Genomic DNA, 20,543 nt, shown 5'->3' with positions numbered 1-20,543 from the left:
GCTTTATGGCTTATCTAAAGGGTAATGGTGAAGCATTCATACAGTTAAATGGGCTTTAAAAATGTCATATCGAATAGGCCACATATATCCATTCAGATAGCAGGCTGCCTACATTATGTGTTAAAACATAGGAAGTAGGGAATAGATAGATGGGAAATCAAACTAACCCAGGCAGTCAACACACAACCTGCATTCCACAGGGAATTTTACTAGTAATGTATTCAATGGATCAAAGGAAGGGGTTGAGTGTAGGATAATTACCACATGGTTTACCCGTGAGTCATCCCGAATAGGAGTTCTCTTAGTATAAACCCAGACTAACTCCTAATTCTGTCATCATCTGAGAGAAATTAGAGAGAAAAAAGCCTTCCTGTGCGTGTGGAGTGGCTCTTAAAACGCAGGGACCAAAATTTGGCAGCGAGATAAGACATCTGTTTGTGCTGCAGTGAATGGGGTCAACAGCAAAACAGTCAGTCATTAGAAGTCATGTGACTGAGGCGTGCTCACAGAGGGCCAGTGGCGGCTGATGGGAGGGGATGGGGGTGGGGTGGGGTGGGGTGGAGAGGAGGGTTTGCTTGTCTAACCTGAGAGGGAGTCCCTCCAAATGGTGTGCTTAGAGCACAAGGTTATTACTACTGTCATCTGTTTATGTCCAAAATAAGTAGGGAAGTAGATCTGTTTACTAGTCAATCCCAAAGCAAGTTTATGCACACATTATTAATGACGTTATTTGTATCATTCAATGATATTGGATTCCTTCTGCAACATGTTAGAATGTGAGAATATAAGTATGCATGCATCTAGGAAAAGGAACCTATCTGAGTGGGATTAATCCATGAGAATACCATTAGGAGAACATTTTCAACAGGAAACCCTTATGCTGACTTGCCTTTGAACTAATAATGAGTGAATGCCTTTTGAATGGTGCCCAGGCAGAGAGAAAACACTTTCTGGAAAAAGGACCTTTGTTTGGAGAGTCCATTAAGCCCAAGCAAGCCCTGGTAATAATGAGAAAACATTAACTGAAAAGGCTCAAACTTTTTAATGACCTTTACCTTGAACAATTCCTATATTAAACTTAGGCATGCCCTACAAAACAGCTTTATTTTAATTAAAAGTTAAATAGGTGAACGGAGGCATGTCAAGAAGCTGCAGAGATTCACGGGGGAATTTAATTTCTAGGATTCTTGTTTAGGCTTTACAGGCCTGATTTCCACAAATGTAACTTGCCGAGTTGCCATGACAACCTCCAATTATTTACTTCCCTTTCTTCTGTCCAAGAATGTAAACTACATTGTTCAAAGTCATTACAGCCCCTGCTGCCCCTTTGAAGACCAACAATGTGAAATCTCTGCCCAATTGACTCCCACCAGAAACTGGCCTCAAAACTGTTGCAGTAGAATGCCTTACTGAGCTCAGTCCACCTGACACATAGGAATTTCAAAGGACATTATATAACAGGGCAAACTAGCTACACATACGCTGATCATAGCCCTTTCATTACAGGCAGTCTAGTTAGTCAGGCCTTTTTAAAGTGACACAAGCTGGTGTGACTTCAGTGAGTACTGCTGCACCAAGCTCGGTTACACACAAAATGCAAGGCTCATGACTCATGCTTCTCAAACTAATATCCATCTCACCACCTCGTCTTATTCATAGTTTCACATTACTTTGACCCTTTTTTCCCTCCATATTTCCACAGCAATACTTCCAGGAATCTTGAGAGAGAAATGAATGGCTCATCTAATTTAAACACTTTACTACTTTACACTATAAACAAGAAAATATGTTTATGAAAGCACATCATTTTCCAGTAATTACGGAAAAGTCTGTGAGACATGAATATCCGGCACTGTGTCAAAAAGCAGCCTAGCCTTCACCTAAAGCCAAGGGGATCAAACTTGTCTCAGTGCCAGGCTGTACTTTGAACCCATTAAGACCAGCCCTTCTAAACCTGGAACCCCGTTCATTTATAATAATAATAATAATAATAATAATAATAATAATAATATGCCATTTAGCAGACGCTTTTATCCAAAGTGACTTACAGTCATGTGTGCATACATTTTTAGGTATGGGTGGTCCCGGGGATCGAACCCACTACCCTGGCGTTACAAGCGCCATGCTCTACCAATTGAGCTACAGAATGTACATTTACATTTACATCTATCATCTTTGGATGTAGAGCGAGGACACAGGAAAGTATATTTCCCAACAATTTGTGCCTTGGTTGGTTGTGCTTGAGAGTCCGGTTGGCAAGGCTAGCGTAAATGAGCCCTTTGAGCAGACGAGATGAGCCTCCTTTAGAAAATACACACTGGCTGCGTCTCAAATGGCACCCTATTCCCTATGTTGTGCGCTACACTAAATAGGGAATAGGAATCCATTTTGGGATGCAGCCACTGACTGCCCTATGAGCCTCCTTTAGAAAGGAGACACTGAGACCTCTCTGCTCCTACTGAGGCTTAGACACACATCCCCAGAGAGGATTCCTTCTCCAGCACGTCACCCTGTTGTCATCGCAGCGTATCATCAGCCTGTCCTCTCCACCCCAAAGTCTGCCTGTCGGTGCCACTCACTCCTGCAGCCCCTCCAAAGCGGGTGAGCACTCAGCTGACAGGTTGACTGTAGGCACACACACAGATACACTTTCACAAAAACCTTTCCAAGCCAAACCTTCATACACGGCCAAAAGTATGTGGACTCCTGCTCGTCGAACATCTCATTCCAAAATCATGGCCATTAATATGGAGTTGGTCCCCCTTTGCTGCAATAACAGCCTCCACTCTTCTGGGAAGGCTTTCCACTAGATGTTGGAACATGTGCTGCGGGGACTTGCTTCCATTCAGCCACAAGAGCATTAGTGAGGTCGGGCACTGATGTTGGGCATGGCTCGCAGTCAGCATTCTAATTCATCCCAAAGGTGTTAGATGGGGTTGAGGTCAGGGATCTGTGCAGGCCAGTTCTTCTACACCGATCTCGACAAAACATTTCTGTATTGTCATGCTGAAACAAGAAAGGGCCTTCCCCGAACTGTTGCCACAAAGTTGGAAGCACAGAATCGTCTAGAATGTCATTGTATGTTGTAGCGTTAAGATTTCCCTTCACTGGAACTAAGGGGCCTAGCCTGAAGCATGTAAAACAGCCCTAGACCATTATTCCTCCTCCACCAAACTTTACAGTTGGCACTATGCATTGGGGCAGGTAGCGCTCTCCTGGCATCCGGCAAACCCAGATTTGTCCGTCAGACTGGCAGATAGTGAAGCGTGATTCATCACTCCAGAGTCCAATGGCGGCAAGCTTTACACCACTCCAGCCAACGCTTGGCATTGCACATGGTGATCTTAGGCTTGAGTGCAGCTGCTCGGCCATGGAAACCCATTTCATGAAGCTCCGGATGAACAGTTCTTGTGCTGACATTGCTTCCATGGGCAGTTTGAAACTCGGTAGTGAGCTCAGATGCATACTGTTTCCATTGACCATCCTTGAGATGTTTCTACAACTTAATTGGAGTCCACCTGTGGTAAATTCAATTGATTGGACATGATTTGGAAAGGCACACACCTGTCTATATAAGGTCCCACAGTTGACAGCGCATGTCAAAGCAAAAACCAAGCCATGAGGTCGAAGGAATTGTCAGTAGAGCTCTGACACAGGATTGTGTCAAAGCACAGATCTGGGGAAGGGTACCAAAACATTTCTGCAGCATTGAAAAAAAACATTGTAAAGTGGTTATCCCACTGGCTATAAGGTGAATGCACCAATTTGTAAGTCGCTCTGGATAAGAGCGTCTGCTAAATGACGTAAATGTAAATGTAAGGTCCCCAAGAACACAGTGGCCTCCATCATTCTTAAATGGAAGAAGTTAGGAACCACCAAGACTCTTCCTAGAGCTGGCCGCCCGGCAAAACGGAGCAATCGGGGGAGAAGGGCTTTGGTCAGGGAGGTGTTCCTCTGTGGAGATGGGAGAACCTTCCAGAAGGACAACATCTCTGCAGTACTCCACCAATCAGGCCTTTATGGTAGAGTGGCCAGACGGAAGCCACTCCTCAGTAATAGGCACAAGACAGCCCGCTTGGAGTTTGCCAAAAGGCATCTTAAGGATTTTTAGACCATGAGAAACAAAATTCTCTGGTCTGATGAAACCAAGATTGAATTATTTGGCCTGAATGCCAAGCGTCATGTCTGGAGGAAACCTGGCACCATCCCTACGGTGAAGCATGGTGGTGGCAGCATCATGCTGTGGGGATGTTTTTCAGCGGCAGGGACTGGGAGACTAGTCAGGATCGAGGGAAAGATGAACGGAGCAAAGTACAGAGAGATCTTTGATGAAAACCTGCTCCAGAGCGCTCAGGACCTCAGACTGTGGTGAAGGTTCACATTCCAACAGGACAATGACCCTAAGCACACAGCCAACACAATGCAGGAGTGGCTTTGGGACAAGTCTCTGAATGTCCTTGAGTGGCCCAACCAGAGCCCGGACTTGAACCCGATCGAACATCTCTGGAGAGACCTGAAAATAGCTGTGCAGCGACGCTCCCTATCCAACCTGACAGAGCTTGAGAGGATCTGCAGAGAAGAATGGGAGAAACTCCCCAAATACAGGTGTGCCAAGCTTGTAGCGTCATACCCAAGAAGACTCGAGGCTGTAATCGCTGCCAAAGGTGCTTCAACAAAGTACTGAGTAAAGGGTCTGAATACGTATGTAAATGTAATATTATTTATTTATTTCATTTTTAAAAAATATAGATATCTAAAAACCAGTTTTTGCTTTGTCATTATGGGGTATTGTGTGTAGATTGATGAGAAAAAAAGCAATTTAATTCATTTTAGAATAAGGCTGTAACAAAACAAAATGTGGAAAAGGTGAAGGGGTCTGAATACTTTCCGAATGCACTATATAGTGTATATGCAAGCACACACACACGAACGCAAGAGCACACACACACACACACGCACGCATGCACAAACACACATGCACACACACATACTGCCTATGGGCTAATGTTACTGCACAGTGACAACAGAGTAACAGGGGGGCTGCAAACCAACTCGAGAGGTACACATGCACCCCTGGCAAGGAGATTCCTATCCCTCTATGTAATGCTGGTTGGGTCAGGTTTTTGCTGCCTATAAATGGACTACCTAAATCCATTGAAGGCTGTGTATTGTCAGTTGTTTGTGTGTGAGAATATAAATAGACTGGAAGCATACCCTCACCTTAGCCATCTGGGCTTGGACCCCACTGGTCTTCAGGGCAGTGACGGCTTTCTGAGCTGCAGCAGGGCTGTCGAAGTCCACAAAGCCATAACCTGAGGGACAGAACACCACACCAGTCAAGACACTTCCTACTGTATGCGTTACAAAGTCTACCTGGAAAGACCACCATGCACAACCATCCTAATTCATCATTCAGCTATTTCATAGGTATTTTCTGTTGTTAACACCATTAAAGAATGATCAGTACTTTGGCGACTAAGTAAGTATTTATTAAACCTCTTTGGGCTGGATGTGTCAATGTGTAGTTCATACATGCATAATCTATGAGCAGATTTACTGTCTTACCTCAATTAGCCACGAAATCCCTAGTTTGAAAGTGACCGTTTTCTGGAAGCTATGCGCACCATTTTGAGTACTGCAAGCTTGGACCATGTGGGCCAGCCCCCTAGCAATTCGATTTCCAGCCAGTGAGGTTCAGGCCTTTGCCATTTGAGTGACAGCTAGCAAGAGGCCTGCCCAGCGTTATCCAATGAGGTTGCAGGGTGGGCACAGCAGAGAGAGAGAGAGAGAGAAAGAGCGAGAGCAATGACGGGGTGCACATATCTGCACATATGTGACGTAGTATAACATTTCTCTTTTGTTAGTAGTATAGCTTTTCTCTTTTGTTCTCTATTGCTCCTCAAGCAAGGGGGAGGCCGATGACATCACATATTCCCATAAGAACTCCTACTCCTTGAAGTTTGCAGTTGTAAAAAAAGGAAACTATTTTGCTATAAAAAAAAAATGTGTGTGTACTTTACTGTATTTATACTTGGGATATCGCTTTTCAACAGTAAAAGTTCTCAAATCGCTGGAGGACGTCTTTAACAGTATAACAATAACGGGCATACAAATGTGTAGCCGTGGTGAAATCTTGACTTAGACTGCCTCCCAAATGGCATCCTATTCCCTACATAATGCACTACTTTGTACCAGAGCACTATGGGAATATAGGGAATAGGGTGCCATTTGGGAGGCAAACTAAATCTCAGGTCTACCTTGACATCTACAGCAGGCAGTAAGTGACAGGATGTGTTTGACACCCACCACAGTGAGGCCATGCCAGAGGCCACCATGTTGTGTGGTGTGGTTGACCCCCATCTACTGTATCTGTGGCCCATAATGGTGGTCAGTCAGTGACTGGTGGTGAGGTAGTGTAGTAGGCCGGGGGAGCAGAGCACAGTGCTGAGGCTGCAGATTGCAGTGATGACGCCCAGGGCTCAGGTCAGCTCATTGTCCCCTGGGGCTACATGCAGGCCAGGCCAGGCCAGGCTAGAGTCAGATCTGCAGTCCAGTTCCTCCCTGCTCTCTACTCTGTGTTGCTATATTTAACCATCAAACAATCTCACAGGCACACAGCAACCTCTCTGCTGCTCACTGTGGAATCTATTTACAGATTCTAGTTTGATCTTGGTGATAAACAGCACAAACAAAGTATTCTCTGAAACATTCAGATATTTGTTTTTATTAAGGACATGAAGATGAAAGGAAAATGAACATTTGCCATTTAAGTTGGGATTTGGGAGTTTTTTAGGTATCTTCAAGCAAGCTGCGAGTCCAAGTAAAAATCAGCATGCAAGATGACAGGATGTTTCTCAGTCGCCACCTGTGATTAGTTAGCGTATAGTAATCCCCAGCAGGACAGTGACCAAGCTCTTTTCTTCTCAGGTGCATGCTGGCTGGACTGGGCTGCGTGTCAGTGTGCTCCTCAGTAGTCAGGACAGGGTGTTGGGCCAAGGGCTGCAGCTGGAGCCAAGACTTTGTGTCACGCTCCAGAGGGAGGGGCACGAGCTGTCACTTCGTGTGGGGATCCGCCCATAGCGCGATGCATGGTAACAGACAGACCATCAGTAAAGGGCCAGGACTAAAATAACACAAAGTGGTGGCAGCCTTTTGCCTATCTGTCTGCCTGTCTGCCTGTCTGCCTGTTTGTCTGCCTGTTTTTCTGCCTGCCTGCCTGCCTGCCTGCCTGTCTGTCTGTCTGTCTGTCTGTCTGCCTGTTTTTCTGCCTGCCTGCCTGACTCTGTATGTCTGCCTGTCTGACTGTCTGCCTGTTTGTCTGCCTGTCTGTTTCCTGAGTAGCCCAGCCCCTCTGAGCCACATAGCTGTTGAATGACTGAATGACTTCAACAAGGCCGAGCCAGTGCACTGTGACAGTACTGGGCTGCCAAACCCACTGCATGAGTCAAGAGGGCCTTAAGCAAGGCTCTTCATTCATTCCTTAGCATGGCCATTGTCTTTAGTATAATAGCATTAGGAGGATTATGGTAAAAGTCCTCTGTGTCATCATATCACAGACTGGAAGCTCCAAAGCCTTTGCACTGCTATCCTGGCTTACAATTAGTCATTGTGATACATACATCCAGTATCCTCTCAATGATGCATGTGATGAGTTTTTATTGCTTTAAGCCTGGGGGTTGTTATATGAGCATGACTTCTTGATTTGTGTGCATATTTTGTGAAAAGTCTAGATCTGTTTCCAGAATGTCTCCACTATGTCACGACTTGTTGAAAGTAAAAACAGAGGAAGCCATACACACCTTTACATTTGTTTGTCGTCTTATCCAGGATCGCCTTTGTTGATACAATTTTGCCATACCTACGAGAGGAAGAGAAAGAGAGGTATTATTAGTTGTGTTGTGTTATGTAACAGACAGAGGTAGCCTGTTATAAAAGACACAAAGAGTGAGGCCTGGCTTGCACAATCATTTATGACATCACCAAAAAAGCACGAGAAACAGGAAGTAGTTTCCATGTGGATTTAAGAATCTCAGCGGCACTAGAGCAAAGGTTGCCTTGATTTTTACCATACAACAATATTATGCAGGATTAACTATCCTCCATATACAAAAGGATTTCAAACAAGTTAAAAATACTGAGAAGCTTCTTCAGTAAACATACAGAAAATCTAAAAACATTTCATGTAACTCTTCAGTGAAAAACTTGTATAAAATGTGCATAGCACACTGTGGATTTATGACTTCTTGACAACGTAGGGACAGGGGGGGACCGAGTGGCATTCCACAGCTACATCCTGTGCTTTAACAGTTATTTGGTGCACTGTGTTGCTGCTGCTGCCAGCTCTAACAAATGAACTTTGCGGTGACCCCTAAACACCGGCTTCACTGCATTTCTTTTCAGCGGTAAGCTAGCGCACTCTATTCAGAATGAATAGAAAATCAGTGCAAAGAACACAACAATTACATATATGACGACTTTCTCTTTGTACAATGATGAATGCAACAAATAAGAACACACAGACATCAGGCCGTAGTAGTAAATGAACCTCCCTGGTAGTAATTAGCGCAGCAGACAAATGATTGATGAGGGGATTGGCTCTCTAGATGGAGGAGGAAATGTGAACTTTGACCTGAGCTGGGAGGTGGGCAGGTGGTGGGTTTATGAAAATGAGTCCTCCATCTCGACCCCAAGTCGTAGATAGAACAGATTGTGACAGATCTGGTTGTGTGGCATGGTTTTATGTTTGTCACAAAGGGAAAGGTCACCTATAGCAGTGTTTTCCACAAGTACATAGAGTAGCCAGCCAAATAGAAAAGGTAGCCAGCCAGGCGTCCCCTGCCGAGAAAGGAGCTCTATTTTGGTGGCCTCTGGTACATTCTAATGCCTTTATTCCATCTGAAATACACAGCAAAATTATGTAATACTTGTTGTGGTATTGTGTAGCAAGACAGGACTTTACAATTTAAATGACTGAAAATGTATTAATTCAGTGTATTGTTAGTCGTTTCGGATATTGTCTAGGTCTAAGCCTACTGTATATGTTCAGGACTATTTTCTAAGTAAAAGAAGATTAAACCTTTTTTTAACATTTAACCTGTCTTTTCTTGAGATTATTTACAGTTTTACTGCAATATATGAAAGGGAAAGGAAAGGGGGATACCTAGTCAGTTATACAACTGAACGCATTCAACTGAAATGTGTCTTCCGCATTTAACCCAACACCTCTGAATTGCCACAATGATGTTTGTGGCAAATGGCCCACATTATCTTGAAAAATAAATTAAAGGTTTTGTTTTTCCAGGTTTCCGTTTGCCCCATATTCTTCCGGTTTTCATTCACTTTGTTAATAGAAAAACAACAAAATGGGATGTTTCTAAGTCCACAATGCTTAAACCACATCAGGAGACCACTTTTGAGGTCTGGGAAAAATAGATTTTTTGGTGTAATTATCCTTTAATTCAAGTGTGCACCTAGCAAGAGGCTGTTTAGTGGTGTTTTTGTAGCGCACATGTGATGCTAAAGTTTGCTAAATAAATACCCACTCGATTGATGAAAATAATCATCATATTATTGTGCCAGGTAAGCATATTCTACTTTGTAGTTAACATTTATTTGCGAAGGTTTTTGGGAAAGCATTTCCATCTCCCAGAAGAGTTTTCATTAGCAACATCGCTATCGGCTACACAATGTGGTAGACGCGCACACCGCACACAGACGGGCATTCTATTTGCCTCTTCAGAAAGTTGCAGGAAATACAAATCACTAATGCATTCTGTTCATGTCTTATGATAAACTTGGGCTAATTAATTACTTTTCAATACATTTAGTTGATTCCCTACAAAGGTCAATACATTTGTGAATATTGTTCAATTCCGTTTTAATGCCTAGATTCCATGAGAGCCCTAATGATCATATTTGGACCAGAATGAGGCTCTCCACTACCTATTGTTCCTGCAGTGATGATTCACCATCTTCATTGAATGTTTATAATAATTTATCTGCAGATAATCGCCAAAAAGCCTTGGCCTACCAGTGGCTTACGCAAATTAGGGAGCCAAACGAACGGCTCTCTCACCGATGCGATTTGGTAGGCTACACTGACAGACAAGATGAGAGTCACTCACTTTAACTGTTTGGCAAGCTCCGACATCCTAGGAAAGGGAAACCTAGGAAATCCTTTGGACATACACTGGTCATACATTGAGTGTACAAAACATTAAGAACACCTTCCTACTATTGCCTTGCACCCCCTTGCCCTCAGAACAGCCTCAATTAGTCAGGGCATGGACTATACAAGGTGTGAGTGGCGTGTATTCCTAGATGCCAAAGGAATCCAGGCTTCCCCAAAACATCTACCAAGAAAAAGAAAAAAACATAGAATAACTGATATTTCGTCTCTCTGTGTTTCATAATGTTCCTTCAATTCGCAAGAGGCTGAATGTATCTCACCAGAGAAAGCATCTGAGGGAGCGAAACAGCGCCCCTCTGCTGTCTGGTCCAAAAGAGTACGACATTGTTGCCACCTGTAGCATTGAATGCAAGGGAAGCCAGCAAGCATTTGGCCTCCCTTGATTTAAAAAAGTATAAAATAATAGCCAATCAACGTTGAGCTAAACTGAGTGAGCTCCACTAGGAATGGTCCTGGCACACCATAAAAAGGTGTCAATGGAAGCCAGATTGGATTTGGCGTCACTCCTATCAAATCGCATCAACAGCATACTGTACAACATTGACAGAAACAACTTGAATTGTTGCATCTCGTTGTGTTGTTGTCCTCCAGTGGCTAGCTAGATAGCTAAAATTGTCCCTTTCCTAAATTAGCCATGGATGGAGATAGGGATTTGTGGTTTTACTTAACTCTCTGTATTGGCCAATGATTATAACGGCGATTCTGATCCCACCATTAATTCATACATTGTGCCCCTGGCCTGAGAGGATGGAAGTTCAATACAGTGAGGGAAAAAAGTATTTGATCCCCTGCTGATTTGGTACGTTTGCCCACTGACAAAGAAATGATCAGTCTATAATTTTAATGGTAGGTTTATTTGAACAGTGAGAGACAGAATAACAACAAAAAAATCCAGAAAAACGCATGTCAAAAATGTTATAAATTGATTTCCATTTTAATGAGGGAAATAAATATTTGACCCCCTCTCAATCAGAAAGATTTCTGGCTCCCAGGTGTCTTTTATACAGGTAACGATCTGAGATTAGGAGCACACTCTTAAAGGGAGTGCTCCTAATCTCAGTTTGTTACCTGTATAAAAGACACCTGTCCACAGAAGCAATCAATCAATCAGATTCCAAACTCTCCACCATGGCCAAGACCAAAGAGCTCTCCAAGGATCTCAGGGACAAGATTGTAGACCTACACAAGGCTGGAATGGGCTACAAGACCATCGCCAAGCAGCTTGGTGAGAAGGTGACAACAGTTGGTGCGATTATTCGCAAATGGAAGAAACACAAAATAACTGTCAATCTCCCTCGGCCTGGGGCTCCATGCAAGATCTCACCTCGTGGAGTTGCAATGATTATGAGAACGGTGAGGAATCTACACGGGAGGATCTTGTCAATGATCTCAAGGCAGCTGGGACCATAGTCACCAAGAAAACAATTGGTAACACACTACGCCGTGAAGGACTGAAATCCTGCAGAGCCCGCAAGGTCCCCCTGCTCAAGAAAGCACATATACATGCCCGTCTGAAGTTTGCCAATGAACATCTGAATGATTCAGAGGAGAACTGGGTGAAAGTGTTGTGGTCAGATGAGACCAAAATCGAGCTCTTTGGCATCAACTCAACTCACCGTGTTTTGAGGAGGAGGAATGCTGCCTATGACCCCAAGAACACCATCCCCACCGTCAAACATGGAGGTGGAAACATTATGCTTTGGGGGTGTTTTTCTGCTAAGGGGACAGGACAACTTCACCGCATCAAAGGGACGATGGACGGGGCCATGTACCGTCAAATTTTGGGTGAGAACCTCCTTCCCTCAGCCAGGGCATTGACAATGGGTCGTGGATGGTTATTCCAGCATGACAATGACCCAAAACACACGGCCAAGGCAACAAAGGAGTGGCTCAAGAAGAAGCACATCAAGGTGCTGGAGTGGCCTAGCCACTAGTGGCCTAGCCTAGAAAATCTGTGGAGCGAGCTGAAGGTTTGAGTTGCCAAATGTCAGCCTCGAAACCTTAATGACTTGGAGAAGATCTGCAAAGAGGAGTGGGACAAAATCCCTCCTGAGATGTGTGCAAACCTGGTGGCCAACTACAAGAAACGTCTGACCTCTGTGATTGCCAACAAGGGTTTTGCCACCAAGTACTAAGTCATGTTTTGCAGAGGGATTAAATACTTATTTCCCTCATTAAAATGCAAATCAATTTATAACATTTTTGACATGCGTTTTTCTGGATTTTTGTTGTTGTTATTCTGTCTCTCACTGTTCAAATAAACCTACCATTACAATTATAGACTGATAATTTCTTTGTCAGTGGGCAAACGTACAAAATCAGTAGGGGATCAAATATTTTTTTCCCTCACTGTATGTAGCTAGATGTAAAAGGCTAATATTAACTAGCTAACGTTGCCCATGAAAGGAAGTTATGCTAGCGAGCAAGCATTTTAGCCAGGTAGACTAAGACAACAGAACATAAAAGCATGTACTGTATGACAGAGTGATAGACCGTTTCATCAACATGACAGAGAAGAGGCATTGGCATTTCTCTACAAGAAGGGGGAGTCAACATGTTTTTCTACTTGCACGAACGAGTACACGCACACACACACAGAAATCAGACACATGGACAGCCACATCATATTTTGCTAAACTAAATTGTTTTTGGTATCTTTTAGTTGTCACTGTACTAGACTAAGCATAGGTGATTTGATGATGTTGAAATGTTGAAGTTGAAATGGTGCTGGAATAGTAAAATCAAATAAAATTGTATTGGCCACATGCACCGAATACAACAGGTGCAGACATTACAGTGAAATGCTTACTTACAGCCCTTAACCAACAGTGCATTTATTTTTAATAAAAAAGTAAAATAAAACAACAACAAAAAAGTGTTGAGAAAAAAAGAGCTGAAGTAAAATAAAATAACAGTAGGGAGGCTATATATACAGGGGGGTATCGATGCAGAGTCAATGTGCGGGGGCACCGGCTAGTTTAGGTAGTTGAAGTAATATGAACATGTGGGTAGAGTTAAAGTGACTATGCATAAATAATTAACAGAGTAGCAGCAGCGTAAAAAGATGGGGTGGGGGGTGGGGTGGGGGGGCAGTGCAAATAGTCCGGGTAGCCATGATTAGCTGTTCAGGAGTCTTATGGCTTGGGGGTAGAAGCTGTTAAGAAGCCTTTTGGACCTAGACTTGGCGCTCTGGTACCGCTTGCCGTGCGGTAGCAGAAAGAACAATCTATGACTAGGGTGGCTGGAGTCTTTGACCATTTTAGGGCCTTCTTCTGACACCGCCTGGTATAGAGATCCTGGATGGCAGGAAGCTTGGCCCCAGTGATGTACTGGGCTGTACGCACTACCCTCTGTAGTGCCTTGCGGTCGGAGGCCGAGCAGTTGCCATACCAGGCAATGATGCAATCAGGATGCTCTCGATGGTGCAGCTGTATAACTTTTTGAGGATCTAAGGACCCATGCCAAATCTTTTCAGTCTCCTGAGGGGGAATAGGCTTTGTCGTGCGCTCTTCACGACTGTCTTGGTGTGTTTGGACCATGATAGTTCGTTGGTGATGTGGATACCAAGGAACTTGAAGCTCTCAACCTGTTCCACTACAGCCCCGTCGATGAGTGGAGGCAGCTGCTGTGTTCTTTGCGACTTGCGGTAACAGTTCTAAATCAATCGTTGTTTAGTGGTCCAAAAATGTCTGAAACATTAACTTCCTTGACCATGCTGTAGGTCATGTATCTGTTTGTTACATGCAATATGCTGTGTGGACTTCACCGGACAGATGTTGCTCTCCGGTTTTGTGATGAAACAAAGGTGTGGTAGAATTTATTCTGCCACGGTCGCAAGGCATATGAACTAACAGGATATAGAGCAAACAACGCAATTATCACAACACATTCTACCCACGCACCGCTACTGCAAGGTGTCGAAAGCGTTCCACAGGGATGCTGGCCCATGTTGACTCCAATGGTTCCCACAGTTGTGTCAAGTTAGCTGGATGTCCTTTGGGTGGTGGACCATTCTTGATACACACGGGAAACTGTTGAGCGTGAAAAACCCAGCAGCATTGCAGTTTTTGACACACGCAAACCAGTGCGCCTGGCACCTACTACCATACCCCGTTCAAAGGCACTTAAATATTTTGTCTTGCCCATTCACCCACTGAATGGCACACATAAATAATCCATGTCTCAATTGTCTCAAGCCTTAAAAATATTTATTTAACCTGTCTCCTCCCCTTCATCTACACTGATTGAAGTGGATTTAACAAGTGACATCAATAAGGGATCATAGCTTTCACATGGATTCACCCTGGTCAGTCTATATCATTCATTAATCGTTGGATGATTTATGAATGGCAGAGGGATATAGGAGATCAACTTTATTCAGTCAGTTCCACACCTTTTATAAACTAGTCAAAATTAGCTGTTCAGTTGTCAATCAACGCACAGTAAATATCCAACTACGCGCCACAACCAGCGTGGCTGGCTATGTGAAACACACAAAATTAAATAAATGAATCTGTCAGACAACAATCATTAGGCTTAGTTGTGGATTTCGACTCATCGTTAACACTTACAGTACATTACATGGGAAGTGCAAATTCATGAGCATCATGCTCTCTCAGGTACCTCTACCAGAAAATATATGATCTAAGTGATTGATAGTTGGTATTCTGCAATCATAAAAGTATGCCTTATTTACTTTAAAGAACTACTAAAATAGTGATTTTGTCAGACAGCTCTATAGAGATGAGATGATGACTTTGAATGAAATAATAAAGTCATCAAATAAAACCAATGTAATATACACAACAACTGAAATATCTTATTAAAGTAATGTGACTAAATGATGGTTAATAAGTGATAAGCAGTAATGGGCAGTCTGTCACGACTTCCTCCGAAGCTGCCTCCTCTCCTGGTTCGGGCAGGCTTCGGCGTTCGTCGTCACCGGCCTTCTAGCCACTGTCGCTCCTCATCTCATCATTCCATTTATTTTGTCTTGTTTATTACACACACCTGGTTCATATCCCCTCATCAGTACCTGTATAAGTGTTCCCTCTGCCCCCTTGTCTTTGTGTGTGATTGTTTATTGTGAGGAGAGTGAAGCTCGGTTGAGGTCCTTGTATTTTGTATTGCCAGGTTATTTTCTCAGTGAGCGTTGTTGGTTCCAGTGCACCTGTTTTGCGCACTGGACTGTTTTGACGCTTTACTGCGTAACTCTGTATTCCGGAATAAATCCTGTTATTCTGTGATTTACCCTCCTGCGCCTGACTCCTTCAAATCACCCATCACACAGTCACTACCATTATGGGACTTGTATTCATTGTTTTATTCTGTGTTGTTGCAGCATTCAACCCACATAATGCATAATGCATTTAATGTTAAAATAATAATCGAAATCGGAAACCGTAATTATTTTTTAAATAATCTAACTGAAACCAAACCGACCTCAAAAAGCTCTAATCACTCAGCACTAGTGCTTTGTTAGTCTCTGCGGGCCGTTGTGACCTTACCCTGGGCTCTACTGGGTAAAGAGCCCCGAGGATGAAGGGTTTCCACTAATTGACTTCAAATTAATCAATTACAGGAATCAATACAGCGTCAACGGCAAGCCCCTCCCCCTAGAGCAGCTCACGATCAAGGGACGCAAAAATCGAAAACTTGACAGCAAGAGGTTAAAAAAGGCTTCCTGATCTGGCCCACTTTGGGGTGACTGAGAGGACACAGTTTAACTCTCCGCATAAAACCAACGGATTAGCATCGAAAGTATATGAAACCAGCACAGTTGTTAAGGGTAAGACAACTGCTGAAGCTGTGTGTGCATGCATGTGTGTGTGTGTGTGTGCGTGCGTTACAGTGAGCTCAGAAAGTATTAATATCCCTAGACTTTTTCCACATTTTGTTGTTATAGCCTGAATTTAAAATGGATTAAATGTAGATGTTTTTGTCACTGGCCTACACACAATACCCCATAATGTCAATGTGGAATTATGTTTTTCAAAATGTTTACAAATGAATTACAAATGAAAAGCTGAAATGTCTTGAGTCAATAAGTATTCAACCCCTTTGTTATGGCAAGCCTAAATAAGTTCAGTCACATAATAAGTTGCATGGACTCACTCTGTGTACATTAAGTGTTTAACATGATTGTGGAATGACTACCTCGTCTCTGTACCCCACACATACAATTATCTGTAAGGTCCCTCAGTCGAGCGGTGCATTTCAAACACAGATTCAACCACAAAGACCTGGGAGGTTTTCCAATTCCTGAGTTGGCCTAGTTTGTCACGGTTTACTAAGCCAGAACCCAGAAGCAGACCAGGACAAGGTAGGTTGAAACAAAGGTGAGTGTTTATTTAATAGATCCACGAGTGAGGCTGAATAATCCAGGGAACAGAGCGGGTGGCGTGGATGGGTTGTTGAGGGTGCAGTGGTAGGTCCAGTAATGGCTCGGCAGCCGCCGACCATCAGGCAGAGGTTGGGTGAAGGTTCCGGATGAGTGACTGCAGATGGAACAAAACGGAGGTAAGTACAACACAAGCAAACAAGGTGCAAAACAACAAAACTAACGCTACATGCTCTAAGGCTGATCCACTGATAAACATACTGTTCATGGCTAGCGATCCGGCAGGGAATGGATGTTAGGACAGAGCCTAAGAAGGGTGATGATCAGGACCAGGTGTGCAGATTGCTGATGGGATGCAGGTGCGGAAATCAAGAGAGCTCCCGCCTAGCAACGTTGCCCGGCAACCAGGCAGGGAGCGTTCCAGAACCCTCGGGAAACTGGAGATCCCGAGCAGAAAAACTAGTACCCAGACAGAAACCGACTCAGACTGCAGGGATCGTTACATAGTTACAGTTTTGACTTAAATCTACTTGAAAATACTGTATATGGCAAGACCTGAAAATGGTTGTCTAGCAATGATCAATAACCAATTTGACAGAGCTTAAAGAATTTTGAAAAGAATAATGGGCAAATGTTGCACAATCCAGATGTGGAAACCTCTTAAGAGACTTACCCAGAAAGACTCACCGCTGTAATCACTTCCAAAGGTGCTTCTACAAAGTATTAAATAATAATAATATGCCATTTAGCAGACGCTTTTATCCAAAGCGACTTACAGTCATGCGTGCATACATTTTTGTGTATGGGTGGTCCCGGGGATCGAACCCACTAACCTGGCGTTACAAGCGCCGTACTCTACCAGCTGAGCTACAGAGGACCACAAGTATTGACTCAGGGGTGTGAATACTTATGTAAATTAGATATTTCTGTATTTCATTTTCTAAAACATGTTTTCACTGACATTATGGGGTATTCTGTGTAGATGCGTAATATAAAAAAATCTATTTAATCCATTTTGAATTCAGGCTGTAACACAACAAAATGTGGAAATTGTCAAGGGGTATGAATGCTTTCTGAAGGCACTGTAAAACACAGCTTCCAGGAAAATGTGTTTTTTAAGACAACCTTATCCATTAGACTCCCCCCTGTTCCATTAGCTTTCACTAACCATCTATCACAGTGTTGCTTGGTGCTGTCAGACAGAGAGAGCTGCTTGAATCAGGTAGAATGTCCTCTCTGAGAAAGAGGCAGCAGCAGCTAGGAGAACAATGCACTCCCATTCCACCTGCCTTTCATCTCCTGCCTTTATCCCATTACAGTGGTTAACAGGCCTCCGGTTACTATTCGCTGCATGCTTATTGATTCCTGGGGACACCACTAAGGGATACTGTTCTGTCTGCTCTGAAAATAGCAGGATTGAGTTATGGCCTGAAGGAACAGCCTCGTCTTGCTACCAACAAGAACTGATTATACCCTGTGCTTCTTGATTCCTCAACCGTTGCCTCAACGTTTTAAGCAGAGGTTTAATTGGGATTTTATTTCGGGATATTTTGGGATTGGGTGGTGGATCAGCTCAGGTCATACACACACAATTATGAGAGAGAGAGGAAGATGATGGGAACCGTCAGAAAAACACAGGGATCTATTCCAACCTCTTTAGACTGTCTAACAACTAGCTAGCTTGCATTACCCCTGACCTACTGACTGAGTAGCCTCGTGGTCCAGTCTGTGTGTTAGCCAACTTCTGTTTGTGTCCATTCATGGTAATGCCAAACAGACTGGCCTCTGCAATCTCAACATTAACATGCATTCCCCATTTCAAGCGGGGTTGCTGATTGGTTGTTGAACACAACGTTCTTCATATAACTTTCTTAAGAATTTATTTTGGGAGAGCGTGGCTGAACTGTTGCCAGTATTTAGGCTACTATTCAATGAAAAGCAGCATTGATATAATGTTGATTAGAGTGAGTTTATACGCTAAGAACATTTCAGTCAGGAGAAGGATTAAGCTAAATACAACACAAGGTAAAAGAGCATGAACCCTTGACCCTGAATCTCTAAACTGAGCTCTAATCCCAAATCTTAAATGGCAACAGCCAGCGGCTGCTCTCTGAAAAACCATCAACAGTGCAAGAGATGGTCAGGATATGACTATCTTATGTACATGATGTTATCAGTATGAATCTAACTGCCTTTCACTGTGCATACAATAAAGACCTGCATCGGGTGGAATACACACAGTTCCCTGCGGGTGACCCGAAAAAATGAAACAGCCGGCGGGTAGAAAGAAAACTTCATTTCAAACAGCTCACAGTTCAGAACACGGTTTTAAATCAAGATAATATATTACTTTTTTTTACCCAGGAGCTTGTTGTGTTGCATTGTGTTGGAAATTCTATTCTGTGAGCCGTGAGGCAGACATAGTAGGCTAGCCTATAGGCCTAGGTTACCAGCCAGCCATGCACGCAGTGGAACAGTGAACTGTCCATTATTTGTGTGGTGCTGAAACATTCCTAATTTGTTCATGTACAGAGCTAATATTCCCTCCCCCCACGCATGACTACATTGCCAAGTTTACTTTCCCTGGCTAGCCTAGTTCACGCAAAAATGGCTAACGTAGCTTAACTGGAGAAATAAAAAGTAATGTTATAGTGGTGGAATACACCATCGTGGAAACAGGTGCGTGAGTGAAATCCCAGATTTGGATTTGGAAGGATTTTGGATTCATTGTGGACAAGGAGGTCAACAACCAGGTTGATGGATACACAGCCTGCAAAAAGTGCAAGCTGGTATTTGTTTAAGGTAATTCAGTTAATTATCAGTTAATTATTATGTTAATTCAGGCTTTAGTTCATTTAGACCATACACAGGCCATATAAAGTTGGTAAAGGTTTGAGTAGACTTTAGCCTACTAAATAAATGTATGCTATTTCTGCAGCCTATAGCCTATTAGATTCTGGGAATTGTTTGTTTGAGTTTCAATTAAACGATTTGATTATCTAAACAATATTGGACGTAAAGGTCTTGTTTTGTTATGTTGGTTCGAGGCTTTCATTAGGTAAGAAGGCTAATTAGAAGGCTCTTCTTCAAAGCGATTTGAATTGTCAATGTGCCGCTTCGCATTGTGAAAATAAGAGGATATCATTCTTAATTGAAGAAGGGGAATAGCCAGTGAAATTAATGTATATTATTTGTCGGGTCACGGATCGGCTCTCAGAACAACTCTATGTGGGTGGGTCGGGTTGCGGAGAAAAATCTGTCCTGACGTTGGGTATCGGGTGGGGCTTGGAATTGATGTGGTCGGCGCGGGCGGGTGCGGCTCCAAAAAAACTGACCTGTGCAGTTTTTTACCTGTTTGCTTTCATCATTCAATGAATTCCCCTCTTCTTCCCCATTTAGTCGTTTTTTTAATGAAAAGTTAACAAAGATGTGTGTTCCAGACAATGCTATGTAATGGTGTTGTAGGTAGCTAAACAGCAGCTATCGCTCTGTATCTCTCTTTCTAAACGCAGGATAGAGGATCTATGCCAGCCGTTCAGGAGATCGAGGGGTTGAATGTGCCGCAAAGTCAACATCGCATTGTGGAGGTGGGGGGAGGGTAAAGTGGTGGGTCCGGGAAAAGAAAATTAGATTTCAAAGTCACCTCGGTGGCCTTTTTCCACAGACGTGAGGTATACAATAACAATGGGGCTGTGGATGAGAGCAGGCCAAGATCACCCCTTTATCCCCTGCATTAACTATATGAACTACCCACTGTATCGCTTCAGATACTATCAGCTGCTAAAGCTCTCTGGTTTTGCCCTTGTAGTCTTCCAATATCATTTTTCATTTTAAATTCAGATGTAATGCCCCTGTCAGCTCTCCCCCTGCAGTGTTGGCCATCACCTTCTCAAATATCTCTTTCCCCTCCCCCTCACTCACAGCTCTCCCTCTCTCGCTCTCTCTCTCTCTGGTCAAGTGATCTGACCTGTCCCAGCTAGCCATGGTTCTACTTAAAACATGGCAGGGAATATA

At 43.4% G+C, this 20,543-nt stretch overlaps 1 protein-coding gene across 8 annotated transcripts in view; it reads right to left on the bottom strand.

Annotated features, from left to right (window-relative positions):
• LOC121551970 (RNA-binding motif, single-stranded-interacting protein 1) overlaps window positions 1–20,543 on the bottom strand; it is a 52,652-nt gene that overhangs the window by 12,981 nt on the left and 19,128 nt on the right. For 5 of the 8 annotated variants that reach the window (XM_041864698.2, XM_041864656.2, XM_041864671.2 and 2 more), the window contains exons 3-4: window positions 7,800–7,858; window positions 5,215–5,312 (exon numbers count right to left, since the gene is read on the bottom strand). In XM_041864698.2, the coding sequence (XP_041720632.1) occupies window positions 5,215–5,312; window positions 7,800–7,858 (157 nt within the window). The remainder of the gene's footprint in view (window positions 1–5,214; window positions 5,313–7,799; window positions 7,859–20,543) is intronic. The other 3 variants (XM_041864663.2, XM_041864710.2, XM_041864692.2) reach the window with 1 other exon arrangement.

This window comes from Coregonus clupeaformis, chromosome 4, assembly GCF_020615455.1.
Source record: "Coregonus clupeaformis isolate EN_2021a chromosome 4, ASM2061545v1, whole genome shotgun sequence".
In the NCBI taxonomy this organism is placed as follows: Eukaryota; Metazoa; Chordata; class Actinopteri; order Salmoniformes; family Salmonidae; genus Coregonus; species Coregonus clupeaformis.
Note: the sequence above shows the minus strand (reverse complement) of the source record. Positions and strands in the feature narration are given on the sequence as shown.